A 21,543-nucleotide genomic window follows, 5' to 3' on the forward strand; every position below is an offset into this window, starting at 1 on the left:
AGCACCCATCTCTTCCCCAGAGAGGTTGCTCCTGGAATCACTGAGGCTCCCCGGGTGAGAGGTGATTCCTGCACTAGGGGCAGGGGAGATGCCTGGGAAGTTGGGGGCCGGTGAGGGAGGGGCCGCTGTCAGCAGGGCCAAAGGGGAGGGAGCTGGGCTAGGGTGCACAGCTTGAAGGTGGTCTGGGCCAGACCTGGGCTTCCGGCAGGACCAGGGCTGGGGAGGGACTTTGAGGGGTGGGGCCACGCTGGGCGTGGTTTAGATGTGGGGGCAGGACCAGGGCTGGGGGAAGGGCAGGGGCGGAGCTTCCACGCTGCTCCCAAAACTATTCCACTGAGATGGCATAATTGGTCATTTCAGTACTGGGAAGAAGCAAATCTGGAGGAATCCTGAGACAAAGGAGGACAAAATGCTCACCAGACATCTGCAAGGAGACATTTATGAGCTTTAAAGTGAGGGCAAATCACCCAGAAATTCGGGAGGCTGAGAGGACTTAAAAAACAGCCCATTGAGTCCCTGAGCTGGCATCAGAAATCAAAAGCCCAAGGTTAACCCAGACACTCCCGTGAGGGTTGTGTGTGTGGCCAGGATCCCGGGAGGGGCAGGGGCAGTGTGGTCTGGGAGGCACAGGGTGAGACCATGAAGGACCAGACCGGCCAAGGGAACAGGTCTCCACCTCCCGCAGTCTCAGCGTTGCAAGCGGTCCCTTAGGGACAGCGGCCCCAGCAGGCCTTGAGGGCGGCCCGAGGTGGGGCGCAGGTGGCTGCCCCGAAGAGCCAGGGACCCAGGTATGTAAATGCCAGGCCTTGGCGGGGGCTGGAGGAAAACATCAAATGGTCTCCGTGGAGCCCCCACTTGCATATTCAAGGTGCTTTTTTTTGTTCTTTTTTCTCCTGATTATACTTGGTCTTTTAGAAATTTTCTGTTAAGTCAGGCACTAATAGATTAAAAGCCTGTATTATTGAAGACCAACATTCAGATGCTATTTTAGTTTATAAGCATTTTTTTAGAAAAATATTTTATTTATTTTTAGAGAGAGGGGAAGAGGAGAGGGAGAGAAGCATCAATGTGTGGTTGCCTCTTGTGCGCCCCCTAGTGGGGACCTGGCCCACAACTCAGGCATGTATCCTGACTGGGAATTGAACTGGCAACTCTTTGGTTCACAGGCCAGCACTCAATCCACTGAGTCACACCAGCCAGGGCCAGCAACATTTCTCTAATATTTTAATGTTAAAATGGAGATTCTGCATTGCCTTGAAATTTATGTCATCTTTTTATTTATAAATACTTTTTTTTTTTTGGCCTGGCTGGTGTGGCTCATTTGGTTGGAGTTTCAGCCTGTAATCAAAAGGTTTCCAGGTTTGATTCCCAGTCAGGACACATACCAAAGTTGTGGGTTTGACCCCCAGTCCAAGTGTGTACAGGAGGGAACCGAGCGATACTTCTAATTCTTCCTCTCTCCCTTCCTCTCTCTCTCTCTCTCAAAGGAATGAAAAAATGTCCTCAGGTGAGGATTAAAAAAATCCATTTTTTACAAGGAGGAAAATGCCTTAACTGTGTTCCTAATTTTGACAGGCTCTGCCACACCTTTCGTGCAGGTGAGACTAGATGAGTGAAGTACCACAGCTCTGAAACCGACTTGCTAAAGCAAGACCAGCACGTAGAAACTGGGGGCTACTCAGGCTGCGCTTAGTCGCTGAGATTCGGAAGCAAGTCCACCGTCGTCCTCTGAAAGCAGAAGTCCTCCTAGTCCGGGTCCGATCTGTGCAGGGCGCACACACGGATATCAGGCACTGCCCTTGAGTGAGAGAGTTGGGGGGGGACTGGAGGTGGGAGAATAAGGCTGTTGCCCGAGCAACGGTGTGATAGTGGGGAAGGGCAACTAAGTTCTGTCTCCATGGAGACTGTATGGGCTGAACGCCAACATTACTGAAGGTGGGCCCACCCTGATGGACGGCAAGGTTCCGAAGGAGCCCATAAATAAAGGTTGGCTACGGTGCTCTGACTACTGAATAATCCCATATTCCTGATTCTGGCTTTCCCCGACTCCTCACCCTACTAGAATATTCAGGATGGGGAGGAGGAGGGCTGTGGTGGAGGGGCTGGCTGGGGGCTGTGCCCTCACCCGTCCCCGTGCTTCAGGACCGGACCCATGGCGCCCAAGAAGAAGAGCGGGCAGAGGGCGGGGAGCCGGCAGGGAGGGACGGAAGACAACGCCGAGCCGCAGCTGTCGGAGCGCGCGCAGTACCTGCAGCGGGAGTACAAGCTGCTCTCAGAGCAGCTGGACGCCTGTGAGGAGCGCTTAGACCTGGTACTGCAGGAGAACGCCTTCCTGGACTGCGAGGCGCAGCGCCTGCGCGAGGAGAACCGGCTCTACGCCAGCTACGTGAGCGCGCACGCGCAGCGCTGCGCCAATGCCATCGTCCGACTTGAGGACCAGAACCGCGTGGACCTGACGCAGATCCAGTGGCAGCGGGCCGATCTCGAGTCTCTGTATCACGGGCGCGAGGACGGGGTGCGCACGCAGCTGCTGGAAATGGAGGCGCGTGCGGCGCAGATGGCGCAGCGGGTGCAGGAGCTGCAGCCTTACAAGGCCAGTGCGCGCGCGCCTGTGGGCGGGTCAGGAGGGTGCGGGCGGGCTGGGTGCCGGTGGCGCTCGGGCTCTGACCCGCGCCACCGCTGTAGGAGCTGCAGCTGGAGCAGCTGGCCCGGATCCGGACGCTGGAGCGCGAGCTGCTTCACATGAGCGTGGAGCATACGCAGCAGCTTCACCGCGTGAAGCGGCTCTTCCTGGAAGACAAGGCGGCCTTCGAGCGCGAGGCGCGCCAGCGTGTGCAGTCGCTGGCACGGCGCGCGGAGCGGGAGGCTGCGCGCGCCCTTGTCATGCACACGCAGGCCATCAAGGCAGATAATGAAAGGCTGCGGGAGGAACTGCTAAGGCTGCTCAGCCGGGCCCAGCTGCTGCATGACAAACGGCGCCAGCTGCTGCAGCAGCGTGAACATCTGCGGCGTGAGCACCAGGATACATGGGACCTGGCAAACGTGCACGGTTGGCTGCTCCGGGGAGCCAGGGGCCCAGCACTGTGGCGACCGCCCCCGCCTGCCTCTTGCCTGGGGTCCTTTGCCTCCCCCACCGGCACGTCGCACACGGCCTCCCAGAACCTGTCGCAGGTCTCTTTGACCGCGTTCTCTAGGATCCCATCACTGATCCCGTTGTGTACGGGCTCCAAGGCCCCGTCGCTGGTGTCAATGAAGGAGAGTTCAAGGATCTCATACCAGGACCTGCTGCAAGCTAATGCCTGGGTCTCGTCCTTGGCCCCGACCCACCCTGACTCCCAGTTCCCATCCTTTGCCTGCTCCCGCCCTGGCTCCGGGGTCCCATCCTTGGCCCCGTCCCACCTTGATTCCCGGATCCCATCCTTGGCCCCTACCCGCCCTGACTCCCGGTTCCCATCCTTCGCCCGCTCCCGCCCTGACTCCGGGGTCCCATCCCTGGCCCCGGCTGGCCCTGACTTCCGGGTCCCGTCTTTGTCCCCGTCCCTCCCTGGCTCCTGGATCTCTTCACGGATGCCATTGCAGATGGCCTCACACACCACTCCCACTGCCCTGGATCGGGCCCTTGCGGTCCCCCAGTCGAAGGAGACTGTGAACGCTGACGCTGCACCCTGAATCTACCCCGAAGAAGGTGGGGGTGATCGGTGTGCAGGACGTTTTTGGTGAGTGCAATTGTTAATAAAAATGTGACCACACATATACACACGCCAATCTGGCACCGCCTGCCTTGCTGCTCCAGTATTTCCTGCTGGCTGAGGGACTACTTATTCCAGCTTCCAGTTTCCAGCCTGCAAGGTAGCTTGATGCGCTCTCCACACTATGTGTCTCCACCCTATGAATCCGGGCTAGGATTCAGCATCCCTCCACACCATGGCTGGTCTCCGGCAGCCCAGCAGGGACCGAGAAAGTCGGTCACGTGAGCATCCTGCTCACTAGGGCTGACAGTGGTGGCAGAGACAGGCACCGCCCCCGCGGCCATATGGTGGGAGCAGGAAAGGAGCCTGGGGGCCAGGGAGGGGCTGGGTAGCCCCGCACGGTGCTCCGGGGGACTGGTGGTACCAGCTGCGGTCAGGGTCATCCCTGGAAGCCACAGGAGGTTTTCTGTGTAACCTCTCCCAGGGGGAGGGTAATTTTGTATTTTGATGTAATTTCCAGTTCAGAGAAAAGTTGCAAGAATAGCGTAGTTCTTTCATTGCCACGGTCCGGCTGCAGCGGGTCAAGGGGTCCCACAGATGAGGGTAGGCGTCCGCGCTGGGTAACAGATGACAACACGCCTCAAAGGACAGTGAAGCTCTGTTCCATTTATTGCAAGTACAAGTAGGTTTTTATATTTTCATTTTAGGTAGTGATTAACATTTGCAGGTGTATAGCATGATCAGTTAAGCAGAAAAAATCAATACAAAGGTAACCAGGAAAAGTATGAAAGTTCTCATAGATTCAGTTATAATAAATAAAGATTAGTTTGACCAGGAGAGCCATTAATCAGACAATTAGAAGTCGCTGTATGTACAGAATTCGAATGTCTTCATTGTATATTAAAGTTTCTCAATTTATCATGGGGCAAAAGGATACGGTAGATTGAGTAGAGGTAATAGGAAATTTATTATAAGGCCTTTGTGATGTCTAATTTAGCTATCTATCCTTTTCTGTCTAAAATGTTTCTCTGTGCACTATAAACTGACTCTCTAGCAACTGTTTCTATGTGTTTAGTTTGTAATAGTTAACCAGCCCTTTTTAAATTTCTTTGCCTGTGCAATTGATATATATTCTTATTCAAGGTAAAGGAGGGGCTGTTACCTCAACAACTTCTAAACATTCAGGGACTATTTCAATAGAGGGAACTTTGTTCTCTGGTCAAGAAATTAGTTTGTACAACTTCACTGGAATTACGCGAATCAATGAACCTGAAATATAAATGTCTAACAATTCCACCACCTTTTGACCACCCAAACAAACATGTAACTTGTTTTTCTTATTTCTGGTACACTATGGCGGTCCTGATCACCTTAAGTTGCTCAGACCAGGGTAATTTATACAACTTGACATGTTTTCCCTTATAGTTAACAATTATATCGCCCTGGCTGTCGTACTCCCCTGTACAAGGGAGAGGGGAATCTGTGGGGATTTGTCCATCCTTTCAGGCAGTTCCGTGGGGAATACTAATGTTTTCCCCTGAACTGTTCCCTCCTCTTTGGTGACTTTCACAGGAATAAGTAAATACAGATCAATGTCTATATTCAGTAGCAAGAGTAGAATAATTAAAATAAAACAGCCAATTGTTAACCCATTTTGGATGCCTCATTCTCTTCCGGGGAGACGAATTCTTTGAACTCGAACCCTCCATGCCCGGACTTTGTCAGACGCGTGGTTGGAAGACGACGTGGCACATCGTACCATTTACCCAGGTTCACCAGCAGTTTGTTTGCTACAGCTTTGGAAGGCAGTGTGTGTGTGTGTGTGTGTGTGTGTGTGTGTGTGTGTGCACGCATGCTTATGTGCACCCGCACCCCCCAAATATTTTAGATTAGGTCATGCCCTTCACCTCCAATAGCGTTTCCCAAGCACAGAGACATTCTCCTACGTTACTGCACCCCAAAGCTCCAAGTCAGGAACTTCCGAGTGGAGCAAACAGCATTAGCTGGTCCACGATTCCCATGAAAATGTCACTGTCACTGACCACAGTGCCCTTGGTGGTCACCCATTTGCCAGGATTATGCACATTCAGGTGTTAATCCCAATGTGCTTGGCCAGTTCAGCTATTAGGTGTGGCCCATATTCCTTGGTGGCTTTCCAGGAGGCCACCTGGCTTTCTGAGGTGGCCAGGCCCCTGTACCACAAATGCTGGTGCCAGGACAGCAATTTCCTCCTCTACACAGAGGGCAGGTTTTTAAAGGGCTGGGTTTTTGGAGGAGAGCTGGGTGCACTTACTGTAGGGTGCTCGCAGTGCTGTGGTGCCCAGACAATGAACCTGATGGCTCAAATTGGACAGCCCGGGGGATGGCATGGCATGGGGCACTGGGACCGGACCAGGGCACTGGGACCAGACCTGGGCCCTGTGGTGTGAGTTCAGAGCACAGGTTGAAGACGAAGCCCCTCTTTGCCAGAAGCAGTGTAACCTGGGCAAACCACACAGAGGAAGTGGGTACAAGCCCGGCCTGACCACACTCTGCCATTTGGGGTCCTCAGCACCCTCTGTTCAGTCCGTACCTGTGGTTGACTCCGGGCAGCTCTATCAGACTCGGCACCTAAGAATCAAGTGTGCTTTCCAGTTTTTCTGAAACATCTACAACGGTCTTACTGTAAAAGGACATTTTTTTCCTTGCTCCCTGAGAGAGAACTGGGAAACTGGCAGATCGCTTAGGCCACTGCCGCGGGGCCCCTCCAAGGGTCGGCAGGGGGCTGGGTTCTGGGGCGGCCTGCAGGGCATGGGGAAGCCGAGCTCAGCAGCGACACCTCCCTCCACAGGAACAGCAGTGACTCTCGGGAAGACGGAGGAGCCCTTTGGGGACAGGAGGGTGCTGAGGAGCAGCCGATCTCAGGAGACAAAGTGAGCAAGAGATACAGCCAGGACTGCGTGCCCGCAGTGGACCGCGGGGGTGGGGCGGGCTTCGCGAAAACCCCGCGGTGCCCGGACTCGCGCCACCCACGGCCCTCGAAAGATCGCGGGGATCTGCCATGAGCAGCTGGAAGCCAGCCGCTTTGCTGCGAACAAGTGACTGGGAACGCGGGGCGGATAATCCTGGGGTCACACGTTAGAAAGAGGGCGGCGAGGGGACGGCGAGACGACCCCTGACTGTGGAGGTGAGAGGCGGGAGCGGGGCCTGGGGCGGGGGCAGTCCGGTGGGAACGGGGACGTGGACTGCCCCGACCGACACCGTGCGATCCGAGTGAGGGGCACGGGCAGGCGGAAGCGGCCCCGGCAGGGGAGAACCACCTTCCCAGTGGGGTCGCCCCGGAGGAGTCCAGGCTGGAGTCACAGGCCGTGGTCGAGGCCACTGGGCTAAGAGGACGCGGGCCGGGCCCTCGGAAGGACGAAGACGAACCTCCGGGACCCTCGCCGCCCGGGTGCGGACGCGCAGGTGGGGCCCTGAGGTCACGAGCTTCCCCAGCGGAAGTGCAGCGGAAGTGCGTCTCCAGGCGCCGGAAGCGGTGCACCCCCTGGAGCGCCCACCTCGGTCGCACCGCCCGCGCGGTGTGTTGTTCCCGGCTCGGGCCCACGGGGCCGCATCCTCCCCGCACCCCAGCCGTCCTGGTGTCGCCCTTGACTCCACCTGTGCCTGGGAGCCTGCACCGCCCTGCACCGGACTGGTAGGTGGCTCTTTCTTCCTCGCTTAATTGTATTTTTTCCAGAGCTTTGTTCAGTGTTTTCATTAGGGCCAAATGTATGTTATTTGTCTCCACTGGCCTGTTAGGTAGTAAAGGGCGGAACCTTAGGTATTCGCCAGGGCGGGCCAACTACCTTGCTGCCTTGTGACGCTGTGTGTCCAGGCAGGTCTCAGAGGGAGCTGTGCCGCTTGCTGGGCGCTCCGCAGGCGTTCAGTCGTTTCCATCGCTTCCGTCACTACCCACAAGCAAACTGGGCCCTTCTGGTGCTGATTCCTGGGTGGTGGGTTTGTGTGTGGTCTAGGAACCCATGGGTGTCTCCAACGACTTATCCTGTCGCCCCAACCCCCACGGGGTTTTGTTTTTCTTTCAAAATATTTTATTTTTAGCCCTGGCTGGTGTAGCTCAGTGGATTGAGTACGGGCCTGTGAAGCAAAGGGTCACTGGTTCGATTCCCCGTCGGGGCACATGCCTGGGTTGCGGGCCAGGTCCCCAGTAGGGGACACACGAGAGGCAACCACACAATGATGTTTCTCTCCCATGCTTTCTCCTTTCCTTCCCCTCTCTCTAAAAATAAATAAAATATTTTTTTTAAATTTGTTTTTAGAGAGAGAAGGGAAGGAGGGAGAGAAACATCAATGTGTGGTTGCCTCTGGCACACCCCCAATAAGAGGCTTTGAGGCTTTATTTCCCCTGCCAGGACCCTGGGTTGCACCATCTGTCTTGGTCCCCAGTTGTTCCTCCCAGTTTATCTGACAGAAACGTGGGACCTCTGGTCCTGCCTGCTGGCCTTGCCCCGTGTCCTCTGCACTGGGCTGCCAGGCTCCGCCCCTCTGCTGGTCTGGGTGCGTGCTTCTTCCTTAACTCCATGGTTGTCGGACTTCCGTACAGTTCTGTTTTTGGTAGTTCTGGATGTTTGTTTGTTTGTTTGTTTGTTTTTAAATTTGTTGTCCTGTTTTTGGTTGTGCGAGGAAGCACAGTGCATCTACCTACACCTCCATCTTGGCCGTAAGACCTGTTTTTACTTCTAATTGTGTTAAAACACACATAACAAACTCTTAACCCTTTTTAGGTGCAGGAACGATAACCACATTCACATTGTGCCCACAAGCTCAAAACCCTTTATCCTGCAGGACAGAAACTAATCCATTAAACATTAACCGCTTCCCCTCCCCTCTCAACCTCAGCCCTCGACCATTTGTATTTATGAATTTGGCTTCTCTAAGTGCCTCGTGAAAGTGGAATCACACAGTGTCTGTCTTTGTGACTGGCTTATTCCACGTAGCATGTCCTCAAGGCTCATCCATGTGACATGGTGGCACGCGGCAGACTTTTCCCTGGTTGAGGTTGAGCAACACCCCGTCGTATGGATAGAGCACATTTTGTGTATCCATTCGTCCGCTGATTGACACTTTGGTTGTTTCAACCTTCTGCCTTAAAAAAAGTGCCTTTTAGGGAAACAAAAGAAAAAATAAATGGGACTATATCAAAGTAAAAAACTTTTGCACAGCTAGGAAACCAACAAAATGAGAAGACAGTCACTGAATGGGAGAACATACTCGCCTTTCATATGATGAGAGGCAGTCACAAAAATTATGAAGAATTTACAAAACTCCCCCTGGGTGGTGTGGCTCAGTGGATTGAGTGCCAGCCTGCAGTCAGAAGGGACCCGGTTCGATTCCCATTAGAGCACCTGCCTGGGTTGTGGGCCCGGTCTCCAGATGGTGTGGGAGGCAGCCACACTCTGATGTGTCTCCCTCTCTTTCTCCCTTCCCCTCTGTCTAACAGTAAATAAGTAAAATCTTTTTAAAAATAAGAAAATGGCTTTAAAGATAAACTATAAAAATTCTTCACAAATTGACTTAATAAAAAGCTTTGTTACTTTTAATTTGATCTTTAAAAAAATCATTAAGAAAATGAAAATGCCAAAGACTATATATGGAAAGAAACTGATCTAGAAAAGAGACTTGCACGTTGATGAGAAGACAAACCACCCAGTTTCAAGCGAACAAAGACTGTGAACAGACACACCACAAGGGTGGTCCCAAAGGGCACCGTGTGTGCAGAGACGTCCGCACTCGCTCAGCATGAGATACAGATGCAGCATACACGACTCGGTGCCTCACATTTGAGAAGAGTGACATCACCAAGCACTGGTGAGGATGCGGAGCAGCTGGAGCCGGGACACGCCGTGGGAGGGGTGTAAAGTGCTGCGGTCAGTGTGGGGGAAGTGTTGGCAATTGTTTATAAAGTTAAAAATGCAGTTACCTTATAACTTGGCAATTAAGTCCTAGTCATTTACCCAAGAGAAATAAAAAGGATGTCCAAATGAGTCCTTTTACACAGATGCTCATAGCAGTTTTATTCATAAGAGTCCAAACTAGAAACACAAATTTCTGTCAACAGATGAATAGTAAGTTGTGGTTTATCCACACAATCAAATGTGACACAGGAAGGAGAAAGAGCTACTGCAACGTGTAAGTACACTGGGTCTGTAAAACATGCCCAAACGGAGGGAGTCAGACACACAAGACTACATATTACATGCATCCATTTATATGATGTCCTAGAACAAGTAGAACTCATCTACACCGACAGTGGTCACTTGGGCCTGGAGTGGGATTAGCTGAGAAAGGGCAAAAGGGAACTTCTGGCAGACGTTAAAACTGTGCACGTAGAGCAGGGGTTTGTGTTCTACTGTGCGGAAGCTGGACCTCAGCAACTCGGATGGCCTGGTCTGGTGATACCCGCGTCCACAGATCAAACCGTGCGTCTTCCAGACAGAGGGCTGCAGGCCCTCTGTGAACGATTTACTGCCCAAAGCCTTCTGGGGCTGCTGGGATTTGTAGGAACTCAAAATATGCTTTCACGGAGGGAAAAAAGTTGTTTTATGCAATTTCAAAAGGGGTTATTTTGGTTAATGTTCAGAAAAGGAAATGGTTTTACTAGGCAGTTACCTGTTGTGTAATAAAACTCGTCTGCTTTTGAACAGCCCAACCAAAGGTGGAAGTTGCAACAGACTTTTCCTGCTTGTTTCCTCTGTTGTTCCTTGTCTAGCTGACAAATGTCTACTTAACACCACAGACCAGTTCAAACGCTACTTCTTCTGTGAAGCTGTCCCAGATCCTCCCTGCCACACCAGTCCCTCCTTGCCTGAGCTCCTGCACAGCTGGGAACGTGGGGGAACATCCAGGTGGGGATCAGTGTCCCCGCCAGACTTGGAATGACCTCAGGTTCGGGGGCGTCTTCCTTGTCAGTTTTGCCAGCACTTTGCACTAGTTCTTACAGGCCAATACATTTCCAAGGAAATGACAAAATGAGCCCACAAGCAAGGAAAGTGACAGCAGAAGCTGAGTTCAATCCTGGAACTGCTAAGACGGAAGTTACATGGTGCACTGGAGTGAGCCAGAAAGACGCGCCGAGTGCTAGCTGAAGTCTGTGCTCCCAAAGGCAAGTGGCCATGGCTGAGCTCTACCTGCAGCAAAACTGAGGGCACTGGGCTCTCGCTGGCCCTCACCCAAGGCTTCTGGCTTCAGGGAAAGCAAGGACATCAGCCACGCTGAGAACAAAGCTGTGTCCAGAAGACCAGTAGATCACAGGATGACAACAACCAAATCTAAGTTTTGGAAATAGCAGGATGGAAAGGACAAAAAAACATGAGAGGCACCACTTGCACAGATTTGGGGTTTGCTTTTTATTGTCCTGTGCTAGACACCAAGGACAAATCGATCAGATATGACAGTTGTCCTCCAATCAGAAGTGTAATAATGACAGAGAGAGAAAACATACCAAAGTAAGTGCAGTAACAGAGGTGGGAACCCAGCGGCAGCACAAGGAGGACAGGTCCTGACTCATGAAGTGGCAGAAACCGGGGGAGACAAGCAGTCAAACGGGACGGGGGCCAGGAGGCAGGGGCAGCCAGGAGCAGGGGAACGCCAGCTCCGTGTCGGGGACTCAGTGGTGAGAGACGAGGCTCCGGATGCAAAAGGCCTTAGGGTGGGTGCAGCAGAGGGGGCCTAGAATGTGTTCTAAGGACCAGGGGGAACCAAACTGGTTTTAAATGAGAAAGAGTTCTCCAATTTGCCTTTCTGATAGATCAAAATTTGCTACATCATACTCTTTAAAGGAACACAATTAGACAAAACAGCTCTCCTTTAAAGGGATTTAACTTAGGGATGAACTGTAATTGCGCAAACACAGAACCCCTTTCCAGACCTAGCTCCTGGCCCCAGACCACTCCAGCTCCGAGTGAGCAGTCCAGGCAGGTGGCTCTCCTGAAGGCAGGCATTCCGAGCCGAGGACAGCAGTCCAGCACTGCCGCACCTGGTGGGTAGAAGCCCATGCATAAAGCAGCCCCACCCGTGACTTTAGGAAAAGCTGACATGTCCAAAGACACTGAATGAGGACTCACGCCACGCCCGTCCAAACATCACTCACTGTTGGAGAGTAACTGCTTTATGAGTCGCCTGTACACTCCACCCGACCTCCAGACTTCTCACTCAGATGTGTGGGGGCCTTACTCAAGGGAAGCCCTTCTTGGTGAACACCTTGATTACTGTTGGAGTTGGGAGGAGAACTGAAGTCTTTCCCGTACTCACTACATTCATAGAGTTTCTCTTCAGTGTGAATTTTCTGGTGCTGAAGGAAGTTGGACCTCTGGATAAAGCCCTTCCCACAGTAACTGCACACATAGGGCTTCTCTCCAGTGTGGATGATCTGATGGAGGAGCAGCTTGGAGCTCTGGATGAAGGCCTTCCCGCAGTCCTTGCACTCGAAGGGCCTGTCCCCCGTGTGGATTTTCTGGTGCTCAGTGAGGTGAGCTTTCTGCAGAAAGGCCTTCCCACACTCCTTACATTCATACACCCTCTCTCCAGTGTGGATTTTCTGGTGTCGGATAAGGTATGAACTCAGAAAGAAGGCTTTCCCACACTCGTTGCATTCATAGAGTTTCTCTCCAGTGTGGATTCTCTGGTGCTGAGTAAAGTTTGACGTCTGGCTGAAGCGCTTCCCACACTCATTGCAGACGTAAGGCCTCTCCCCCGTGTGGATCCTCTGGTGCTGGATGAGCTTGGAGCTCCGGATGAAGGCCTTCCCACACTCACTGCACTCAAAGGGCCGCTCCCCCGTGTGGATCCGCTGGTGCTCTACGAGGTCTGAGCGGTGGCGGAAGGCCTTCCCGCACTCCTCACACTCGTACTGTTTCACTTCCGTGTGGGTCTGGTAATGCCGGATGAGGCTGGAGCTCCGGATGAAGGCTTTCCCACACTCGTTACACTCGTAGGGCCTCTCTCCCGTGTGAATTCTCTGGTGTCGGATGAGCAACGAACTCTGGCTGAAGCCCTTCCCACATTCTTTGCATTCGAAGGGCCGCTCCCGCGTGTGAGCACGCTGGTGCCGGGCGAGATCCGAGCTGTGGCAGAAGGCTTTCCCACACTGAGCACACCCGAACGGCTTTTCCCCCGCGTGTGCGCTCTGGTGCTCAGTGAGGTCCACGTAGCGAGTGAAGTCTTTCCCACAGGCGCTACACACATAGAGTCTTTCTCCGGTGGGAACGCCCTGGTGCTCAGCAGGGTGGGAGCTCTGGCTGAAGCTTTTCCCACACTGGTCCCCTTTGTACAGTTTCTCCCCAGAGTGAGAAATCTGATGTCTAACTAGCTCCGAAGTAGATGGGAAGCTTTTGCCACAAGTCTCACACGGGTGGGCTCCCTCTTCTGTCAGCCCTCTCTGAAGTACGAGAAGGCTGGAGCTTGGAACCAGGCCCCCGCCGGAGTCGCTTCCCACCTGGGCCGCCCCTCCAGTTTGGACCTCCCAGTGCGTGACTGCCTGTGGGAGACCTCTCTCCCGGGACGGGCAGCTCCGAAGGCTCTGCCCTTCCACGGTTCCCAACAGCCCCCCTATTCCAGGTTCAGAGAGCCCCCCAGACTCAGACTCGGGAGTGGGGGACTCCATTACTGTTTCTGACATTGTCCTGTGTGGATTTCCACCCTCAGAAATTCAGGCTCCCGGGTCATCTTGTCCCCAGTTCCTACGTCGGAACCTGAAATAAAACAGAGTAAGATCACCTTTCCCTTCATTGTCAGACAGGAATCTGCTGCAGCAGGTGGGGACAAAACACATCCAGAGAGGGAAGAATGTCTTCTGTCCACACTCGTGACCCGACACACAGCCGCCACCGTGCTCCTTTTGCCTCCGGACAGCCTCCCCGACCTGGGAAGGCTCCCTTGGGCACCAACCCCCAGCTCCAGGGGACAGACTGGTCAGGTGGCTAGTCGGTAGGGGTACGTTGTGGACTATCAAAATCAAGATGTGTTTCCAAAGGCAAATTTATCTCCCTTACCACCGCTCTACTGTCCCTCGTTCTTTCACATCCTCCCCCGCTCTGGTCCCCAGGTCAGTGGTATCACACTCACTTGGGCCGACGATCCAGACTATCCTCGTGTGTGTCCACCCGCACTCCCCTGCCCTTCTCTTCCTCTGTCACAGATGCGTGGGGAAACCTGGCGCGGGTGCGATTCCGCTTGCTTCCTGTGTCGGCTTCGCTGCTGAGAGCTTGCAGCAGCTTCTCCAGTGCTCTGCCTCTCCTAGGAGACCACTGCTGTTTTCCAGTCTGTTCTCAAGTGTCCAGCCCCCCCTGTAGCCTGGGTTAGCGTTCCCGATCCAGCCTACAGCAAACACCCCCACCGTGCACTAGAGCCACCTCTCTCATCTGCTCGATGGCACCAAGCCTGCCGTGCACAGCCGCAGGGGGGATGCTCACAGCAGCACCATTCACCACCCCCCAGGACCCTGACCACAGGGACCCCAGAGGGGGTGTGGCACACAGCAAGGAAGCAGAGCTGCCGCCTCCAAGAGTACACGAGCACCTGCTGCTCGGACAGACGTGCAGCACGTGCAGAGACGCCAGGCTCGGAGTGCACAGCATCTGCCTCCATCTGTGTGAAGTTCCAAAACAGCACCGATCTACAGCAGGGGACTTGAGACAGTGGTGGCTCCAGGGCGTCAGAGGGACGCCCTCCCTGCAGCTCTGGAACCCTCACCCTGGGAACCGCTTCCCAGCAGGAGCCTGCAGCCCCCAAGGCCGTGCCCTGTCCTGGGCAGTCCCCACGGGGCTACCTGTGGCTGTGTATCAACACACCACAGGTGGAGGAACAGAAAGTAGCACACACCTGTCACCTCAGCACTGCAGGTCACAAGTCCAGCCCAGCACGATGGGGACTGAGCCCCACATGTCCCCCAGGCATCTGGACGCTCTGGGAAGTCCCATTTCCACACTCAGATTGTTGGCGGAACTCAGTCCCTCACAGGTGTAGGACCGTGTCAACTTCCTTGCTGGCGGTTGGCTCCTCAGGGCTACGTACATCTTCCAGGCAGGAACTCACTGATCTTCCTCTGCTGTGTGTTCTGTGACCAGCTGCACAAAACCCTGCTGCCCCAGGGCTCCTATGGCAGCTGACTTGGCACCTTAATTGCAGCCACAAAGTCACGCACAGCAGCTGGGACATGTGCATATCCCGGGCTGGGAACCTCGGAGCAACCCCTCGCCCAGTGACGCCTTGGGATGGCCATGCCTTCAGGACCCACCATCCAGCCCGTCTTCCGAGAGCCCTCCCAGCGGAGCACACCGTCCTTCCGGGTGGCCACAGCCCAGTCAGCTCAGAGCACGCGTGGCCGGGAAAGGCTGCCTCCGCAGGCAGCTCTTCAACTGCTGTAAGTGGGGTCTGCCAGTTCTAAAGTGTGTTTACGTCAAGTCGCATGGTGTGTTGTCTTTTGCCTGCTTCTCTGCACGCTGTGCATTTAAAAAATATATATATATTATAAAGACTTTATTTATTTATTTTTAGACAGAGGGGAAGGGAGGAAGAGAGGGAGAGAAACATCCGTGTGTGGTGGCCTCTTGTGTGCCCCACAGGTGTGCTCCCTGACTGGGACTTGAACTGGCAACCTTCTGCTTCTCGGGCCAGAGCTCAATCCACTGGGGCCTGCCAGCCAGGGCCCATTTTTTAATTGATGCACATCTCACACACCATAAAACACACCACTTTGAAGTGCACAATTCAGCATTTTCTAGAATGTTGCTGTGGTTGTGGAACCATCACCACTGCCCATATGACTCCCAATTTTCGGCCCAGCAGTATCTGCCCACACTCAGTGGGCCTCCAGAAGTCCCTCCCCACTTCCAGGGACCCACCACAGCCCCCATCCGCCTTCCCTGGCTCCAAGCTGGGCGACCACAGCAAGGGGCTGTGAAGGAAGCTGCTGTAAAGAGTCCTCCCTGTCTCCTGGAGGAGGGTGCCACTGGCGGCGGGACTGCTGGGTCACAGGTCCTACACGGCTGCAAGCTGAGGACCAGCAGCTGACCACTCTCCCCCTTGCCAGGTGGGTACATCTGTGTGGCAGCCCTTGGCTGGGTGGTGGAGACAGCCTGGAGAAGCCGGGCAGTCTGAGCCGAGCCTGGCTGGCACAAAAGGCGCCCATGGCCGTGGAGTCAGGAGTGGCAGAGGCTGCAGACTGCCCAGCGTCCCTGCTTCCCAAGTGACAGCAATCCTGCCTGAACTTTAGGGGCCACAGGGCTGCTCAGCCAATGGCAAACTGTCCTAGCGTTCCTTGAGGCCAGTTTGACTGTGACAGAGCTCCAGCAGGAGGACAGGGACAGAAGGCATGTATGCACATGGCCTGTCTCCCGGCCAGGGGGACGCGTGGAGGCGGCATAGCAGCCCTCGGAAAGAAGGAACAGGAGAAGACAGTTTCTTGTCGGAAGCAGTTTTGGGATCTATTAGGGCAGTGCGAACCCAGGCTGGAAAAGGCGGCAGACTACCTGGCCGTGGGAGGCGCCGCTGCCTGCAGGCACGCGCACAGCCCCGCACACGCACACGCAGGCTGCCTGCCCCGCCCCCAGCCTCACCGCACTCACTGGGGATGTCCTTCTGGGATGAAAGCCCACTAACCTGGCTGAAAAAAGTCTTTCTCCTGTTAGTAAGAATTACTTTTAACTAGTTATCTTCCAAGATATAAAGATAAATTATGCTGGTTGAGAAAAATTTTAAAATGACCAGTTGACATTTTCACCCTGCTTTTCTGCACCGTATTTTATGAAATCAGAATTACTCAGTCTTACATCCTATTTTGCCTTACTTTTTAGGGGTTAAAAAACTACATATCATGGGGTGTTTTGAACAGTAAGTGAGAGACGATGCAAGGCCTCAGCAGGGAAACGGGCGAGTGACGTTAGTTGTGCATCGGCTGCCACGGAAACCATCACCGGCTCACGCACGCGCACAACCCTCCGACACAGACGGGCCCCAGAGGCCCAGCATCCGCGGCACCAGCCCCCTCCCCCCGGCCTCCTTTAGGGTCAGGGCGCTATCGGTGGCATCACTGTCACAGGCACTCAGTGAGTCCTTGGCGACTGGACGCGTGTCTGGAAGAGGGCAAGGTATGCGGGAGGCACCTGGGCGCGCCGCTGCTCCGCCTCCTCCGCAGGGTGCAGTACGAGGCCCACATCAGCGGCGGCAGGGCAGCGTTGGGGAGCAGATCCCTGAGGAGTGGCCGCATCTGCCCGTGCTCCTGGGAGTGTGCAGGGCGGCTAACGCGCACTCAACCCGAGGATCCACGGTCGCTCCAACGTAGCCTGGGACCAGCAGGAAGGGGCACTCAGCTCTCCACCAGCCCCCCAGGTTCGGAACTGGGTGGGGCGGCACTAAGCACCAGCCCCAGGTCTTGAACCAGGCGCAGCGCTTTACAGCAGTCCCGCAGGACTCCAGCACCCTCCAAACCAGATGAGGCAGGTGTCACTTTTACTTCACGGATAATGACTCTGGGACTGAGACAGTAAACTGCCCAAGGTCATTGAACCAGCAAGAGGCTGAATTAAGGTCCGCACCCAGGCCTGCCTGCCTCCAGCGCCCATGTTCCCATTGTGAAGGGGTTCCCTTCCCAGGTGGGCTCTGTCACCGACACAGGACACTCTGCTTGGATCGGCTGAAATTAGTACTCAGGTGAGTGTGTATCACCCTGGCCAGGAGCTCAGCTGATTGGAGCATCGTCTCAATACAACATTGTGGGTTTGATCCCCAGTCAGGGCACATGCAAGAACCAATTAATGAATGCAGGAGTAAGCAGAGCAACAAATTGATGTTTCTCTCTCTCTCCTTCCTCTCTCTAAAGTCAATAAATAAAAGTTTTAAAAAGTAAGCTTACATTTTAAGTCTTGTTATTTTTCTTAATTTAAAAAAAGGGAACATGCCCTGGCTGGTGTGGCTCAGTGGGTTGAGCGTTGGACTGAAAACTAAAAGGTCGCCAGTTTGATTCCCAGTCAGGGCGCGTGCTGGGTTGCGGGCCAGGCCCCCAGTTGGGGGTGTGAGAGGCAAATCATCGGTGTTCCTTTTGCCCATCAATGTTTCCCTCCTTATCTCCCCCCTTCCCCTCTCTCTAAACATAAGATAAAAATCTAAAACAGTACAAACAAAATGAACAGAAGGAAGTGGGCTACCACGGCCTGCCCTCCTGTTAAAATGTAGAGAACTTGCGGGGTAACATGTAACACGCACTGTCTCCACGCACAGTCGGTGTGGAGGGGCGGGCAGTCCCTGTGCTGCAGATGAAGCAGGAGCTGAACCTGGGAGCAGCCCTGAGAGGCTTATGGGGGGCACTAGAAACTGTTCTCGTGCCCCACAGTAAAGGGGCATTAGGTCTGGGGACTCCAGGTCCCTTGTGGCCTAAAGGAAGGAAGCAGGAAGGTTTGCTTCAGCCCCGAGTCAATAAAAGCAGCAGGGCCCTGGCGTCACACGGACTGGGGCTCCGGGAGAACCTGCACAGGAGCAGCCTACACAGGAGCCTGCCCATCCTCCAGGTCATCGCCCCGAGCTCCCGTCCCTGCATGCGGCAGGGGACGGAGGGCCTGGCCTGTGCTTCCATTGCTTTCTTGCATCCTCCCCACAGCCATCTATGAGGTTCAGAGTGGTGACCGCTCAAGGCCACACCGGCTGCTGGCACGGCCTCCTCCTGCTACCCCACCCGACCTGTTTGGCTTCTGCTCCCCAGCTCTGCCCAAGGGTGCCAACAATCTTCTCTCCTAACAAGTCCAGTGGCCCTTCACCTGTCATCTTCCATGACCAGAGACAGCACTGCACATGCCTGACAGCTCCTTGAACTGCTCCCAAGGAGTTCTGCCCTGTACTGGGTCAGCCACTTCCCGGACCACCACTTCCATCTCTGGCTCCTGAAGGCCCATCTCTGGGCCTTCTCAGCTCTGCCCCCTCCGCCTGTCCTTCCCCAGACCTTTCCAGGAGAGTCAGGAACCCGTCTTGGTCAGTCCAGGAGTCAGAGGCTGCGGTCCGTGTGTAGGCTTGTGAAAAAACAAGTAACCCCTCCCCCAGTCTCTCTCCGCATCTCCCATAAAAGGGGTTATCGCCAGTATTAAGATGCTGTTACAATGTTACAGCCACAACAGGGACAAAAGGTCCATCTCTGTGGTTACGAGCAAGGTATGCCTGAGAACTTGGTTGGACCTTATGTCTCAGATCCGTCTGTCATTCACTGGGCCTGGACCTCAGTGGAAAAGAAGGGCTGCGGGGTGATCATGAGCCTAAGCTCAGCAGACAAACTGCTTGAGTTCAAAGCCCGCTTTCGGCTAACATCCGTGGGAAATGAGTCTCAGGCCCTGAGGTCCCCACGACCACGACCACGATGCGGCCAGTGTGTGATGTCCCTGACATCAGAGAGATGGCCACAGGGATTGATGAAGACCTCTATGGGCAAGGAACCTTCAGGAAAGAGCTAGGACCGCGAGGCCAAACCACCTCTCCCCACCTGGCAACTCCCCTTCAGGCCCGAGGTGGGTCGAAGTCTTGTCCAGCCTATCTTCCCGTCCACCTCCCCCCGCCGGGGCAGGTGCAGCTCTGCACCTCCCCAGCACAAAGCAGCCCAAGGCCCCGGCTCCTGGCCCAGCGTGATTTGCAGAGCTCCCTCGGGCTCCAGGGAGAGGAGACTGGTTTAGAGCAACAGAAGGGCTCCCCGCCCCCGCCTCCCACCCCAGGCCGCCGCAGAGGGTAGGAGGCAGGAGGCTAGAGGCCAGGCTCCACGGTTGGGTGGGTGCTCCAGGAACCCGGGAAGAAGCCAAGAGAGTGGAGCCGGGAATTTACCGACATGACGTTCCTTAGGGAGCGAGGCTGCTGGCCACGGGCCGGAGTGGCAGCCCGGCGGGTGGGTCGTGACGGTTGCTTAGAGACCGCTCCTCGAGGCTCAGGCTCCCGGACACCCAAGCGGGGCAGGCCCTTCCGCCCCGCCCACCGGAACGCCCTACCGCCCCCGCCCGCGGCCCGCGGCCCGGACAGCGCCACTCACCCGGCGCCCAGCGGCGAGCAGACGGCGTGCGCCGCACCTAGAGCCCCGGCTGACGGCCCCGCGGGCCGGCCGACAAACCCCGCAAGGAATCCCGCACACCACAGCCGGAAACCGACCCCAGGCCCCGCCCTGGGGACTTCCGGTTCCGCTGCAGGCGTGCAGAGGCCCGCCCACCTCTGGGCGTTCTGGGTTTACAGCCTGGCGCGGGAGGGGCGAGAAGGGAGTGAGCGGCGGGTGGCGGTCGCAGCCTGGACCCTGCACACCAGAGCGTGGCGTGTCTTCCAGCGTAAACGAGGGGGCTAGTTTCCGGTGAGCTGTCAGTGCCAACGCTGAAAGCCGGCGCCGTTCAGGCATCGCGGCAGAGGCCCTTGCCCGCTCAGTGTTAGTCTGCAAGCACCTCTAGACCTGCAAATATACATGCTTAAGAGGAATGGGAATTATTTGGTAATGCAAACGTACAAACATTATGAACACTACGCTAGTACGTGGGGACCTCTGAAGCCACGAACTGCTGCGTAAAGACGTAACAGTCTCTGTCTAGACAGCGACTGTACCGCTGGCGGCTTTGCAGATTCATTTCTCCCCTTCCCTAGGCCTCTCATCTGGGCAAGCTGACTAGAAAGCCTGCCTGTGCCCTGGCCCGGCGGCGGCTCAGTTGGTTGGAACGTCGCCCCGTACAGCACAGGGGTTTCAGGTTTGATGCCCGGTTGGGGTGCATGCGGGAAGCAACCAATTGCTGCTTCTGTGTGTGTGTCTCCCTCTCTAAAATCGATGAAAATATCCTCTGGTGGGGATTAAAATTAAAAAAGAAAAAGAAAGCCTGGCTGTTCCCTCCAAATCCCTGCCTGCAAGTGGCAACCCCCCCCCCCCAAACAGTCTGTTTGCTGCGCTCTCAGGCCGTTCTCCGAGCACTGACCTGCTATTCCCTGAAAAGCCTACTTCTCTAAGTACTAAATCTCAAACCCTCTTGCGCGCGCACGCGCGTGTGTGTGGCGTCACAACAAGTCCATGTGAGAACCACGTTTTGGGTGAGGATCCACCCTGTTCCTGCAGGATGATCACAGCAGAAAAGAAGGACCATCCTCATCAATGCGCACCACTGCTTCCTTGTGCAGGACGACTGCACGCGAATGAGGAAAGCGACGACTCATGCCGGAAGCAGTATGTTTCCGACACCAGTCAGTTTCAAGGTCAAACAACTGCAAACGTTCCTGATACCTGGACCAGTCTCCACCTTTTTTCTTTAAAAAAAACATTGGTGCCAGAGCCAAGCACAGATCCTGGGGGATAGGGGCGCCCATGAGTTTGTTACTTGAAGTCCTCTGCAGTGAGGGCTCAAGGCACCACTGCCCAGGTCTTCGGTGGGATGTGGACTGTCGTAGGAACAGGAGCGTCCAGCACAGGGTTCTTAAGCCTGCCCTCAACAAGTCTCCAGGAGAACCCATTAAAGTTAATTCCCTAGTCTACCCAGACACGCAAAACCAGAACATTTACGCCCAAAATTCCGTGCCTCAAGCAAGCATCCCGGGTGAGCCAGAGCAGGTAAAAAAACAAGGTGGTACCTAAGCGCGTGTAGTGGACGGAAGAGGGGTCTAGAGACGGTGTGGGGCGTGGCCTGAGCGTGCGCTTTTGCACTGGAGAAGCAAGGTTCAAAGCCGGTGCAGAGGCGGGGCCTGATTGCGTGAACAAAAGGGAGGCTGGGCGTGTGGAGCCGCTCTAGGGGGGGATTGAGAAAGGGGCGAGGCCTGAGCCGTGGCCCGGTGTGGAGCCTGTGTGGACAAGAGGAGGGACACTTTGGCTGGTCCTCTGGCCTGGATATTCGTG

General features: G+C 55.1%; 2 protein-coding genes across 8 annotated transcripts; one reads left to right on the forward strand and one right to left on the reverse strand.

Moving 5' to 3' along the window:
* Positions 1 to 2,152: 2,152 nt before the first annotated feature.
* CCDC166 (coiled-coil domain containing 166) lies at positions 2,153 to 4,777 on the forward strand. Its single transcript, XM_037166564.2, has 2 exons — positions 2,153 to 2,593; positions 2,686 to 4,777. The coding sequence occupies exons 1-2, from the start codon at positions 2,153 to 2,155 to the stop codon at positions 3,667 to 3,669; spliced, it is 1,425 nt and encodes a 474-aa protein (XP_037022459.2). The 3' UTR covers positions 3,670 to 4,777.
* A 4,933-nt stretch (positions 4,778 to 9,710) lies between these two features.
* Positions 9,711 to 19,839, reverse strand: ZNF623 (zinc finger protein 623). Of its 7 annotated transcripts, none has more exons than XM_053660996.1 (4): positions 19,720 to 19,839; positions 14,544 to 14,838; positions 13,788 to 13,958; positions 9,711 to 13,414 (listed from the first exon to the last, which is right to left on the reverse strand). In XM_053660996.1, the coding sequence occupies exon 4, from the start codon at positions 13,339 to 13,341 to the stop codon at positions 11,833 to 11,835; it is 1,509 nt and encodes a 502-aa protein (XP_053516971.1). In that variant the 5' UTR covers positions 13,342 to 13,414; positions 13,788 to 13,958; positions 14,544 to 14,838; positions 19,720 to 19,839; the 3' UTR covers positions 9,711 to 11,832. The 7 variants fall into 7 exon arrangements, with proteins under 7 accessions (XP_053516971.1, XP_037022451.2, XP_037022452.2 ...); XM_037166556.2 differs by having other exon boundaries at positions 14,544 to 15,163; XM_037166557.2 differs by lacking the exon at positions 19,720 to 19,839 and adding an exon at positions 19,518 to 19,709 and having other exon boundaries at positions 14,544 to 15,163.
* Positions 19,840 to 21,543: the final 1,704 nt, after the last annotated feature.

This window comes from Artibeus jamaicensis, unplaced genomic scaffold (assembly GCF_021234435.1).
Source record: "Artibeus jamaicensis isolate MK-2021 breed Jamaican fruit bat unplaced genomic scaffold, CSHL_Jam_final scaffold_916, whole genome shotgun sequence".
NCBI classification, from domain to species: domain Eukaryota; kingdom Metazoa; phylum Chordata; class Mammalia; order Chiroptera; family Phyllostomidae; genus Artibeus; species Artibeus jamaicensis.

Coding starts and splice junctions, on each gene's coding strand:
- CCDC166 (XM_037166564.2), top strand. CDS start 2,153: ATGGCGCCCAAGAAGAAGAGCGGGCAGAGGGCGGGGAGCCGGCAGGGA. Junction 2,594..2,685: donor AGGAGCTGCAGCCTTACAAG/GCCAGTGCGCGC, acceptor CCACCGCTGTAG/GAGCTGCAGCTGGAGCAGCT.
- ZNF623 (XM_037166558.2), bottom strand. CDS start 13,341: ATGTCAGAAACAGTAATGGAGTCCCCCACTCCCGAGTCTGAGTCTGGG.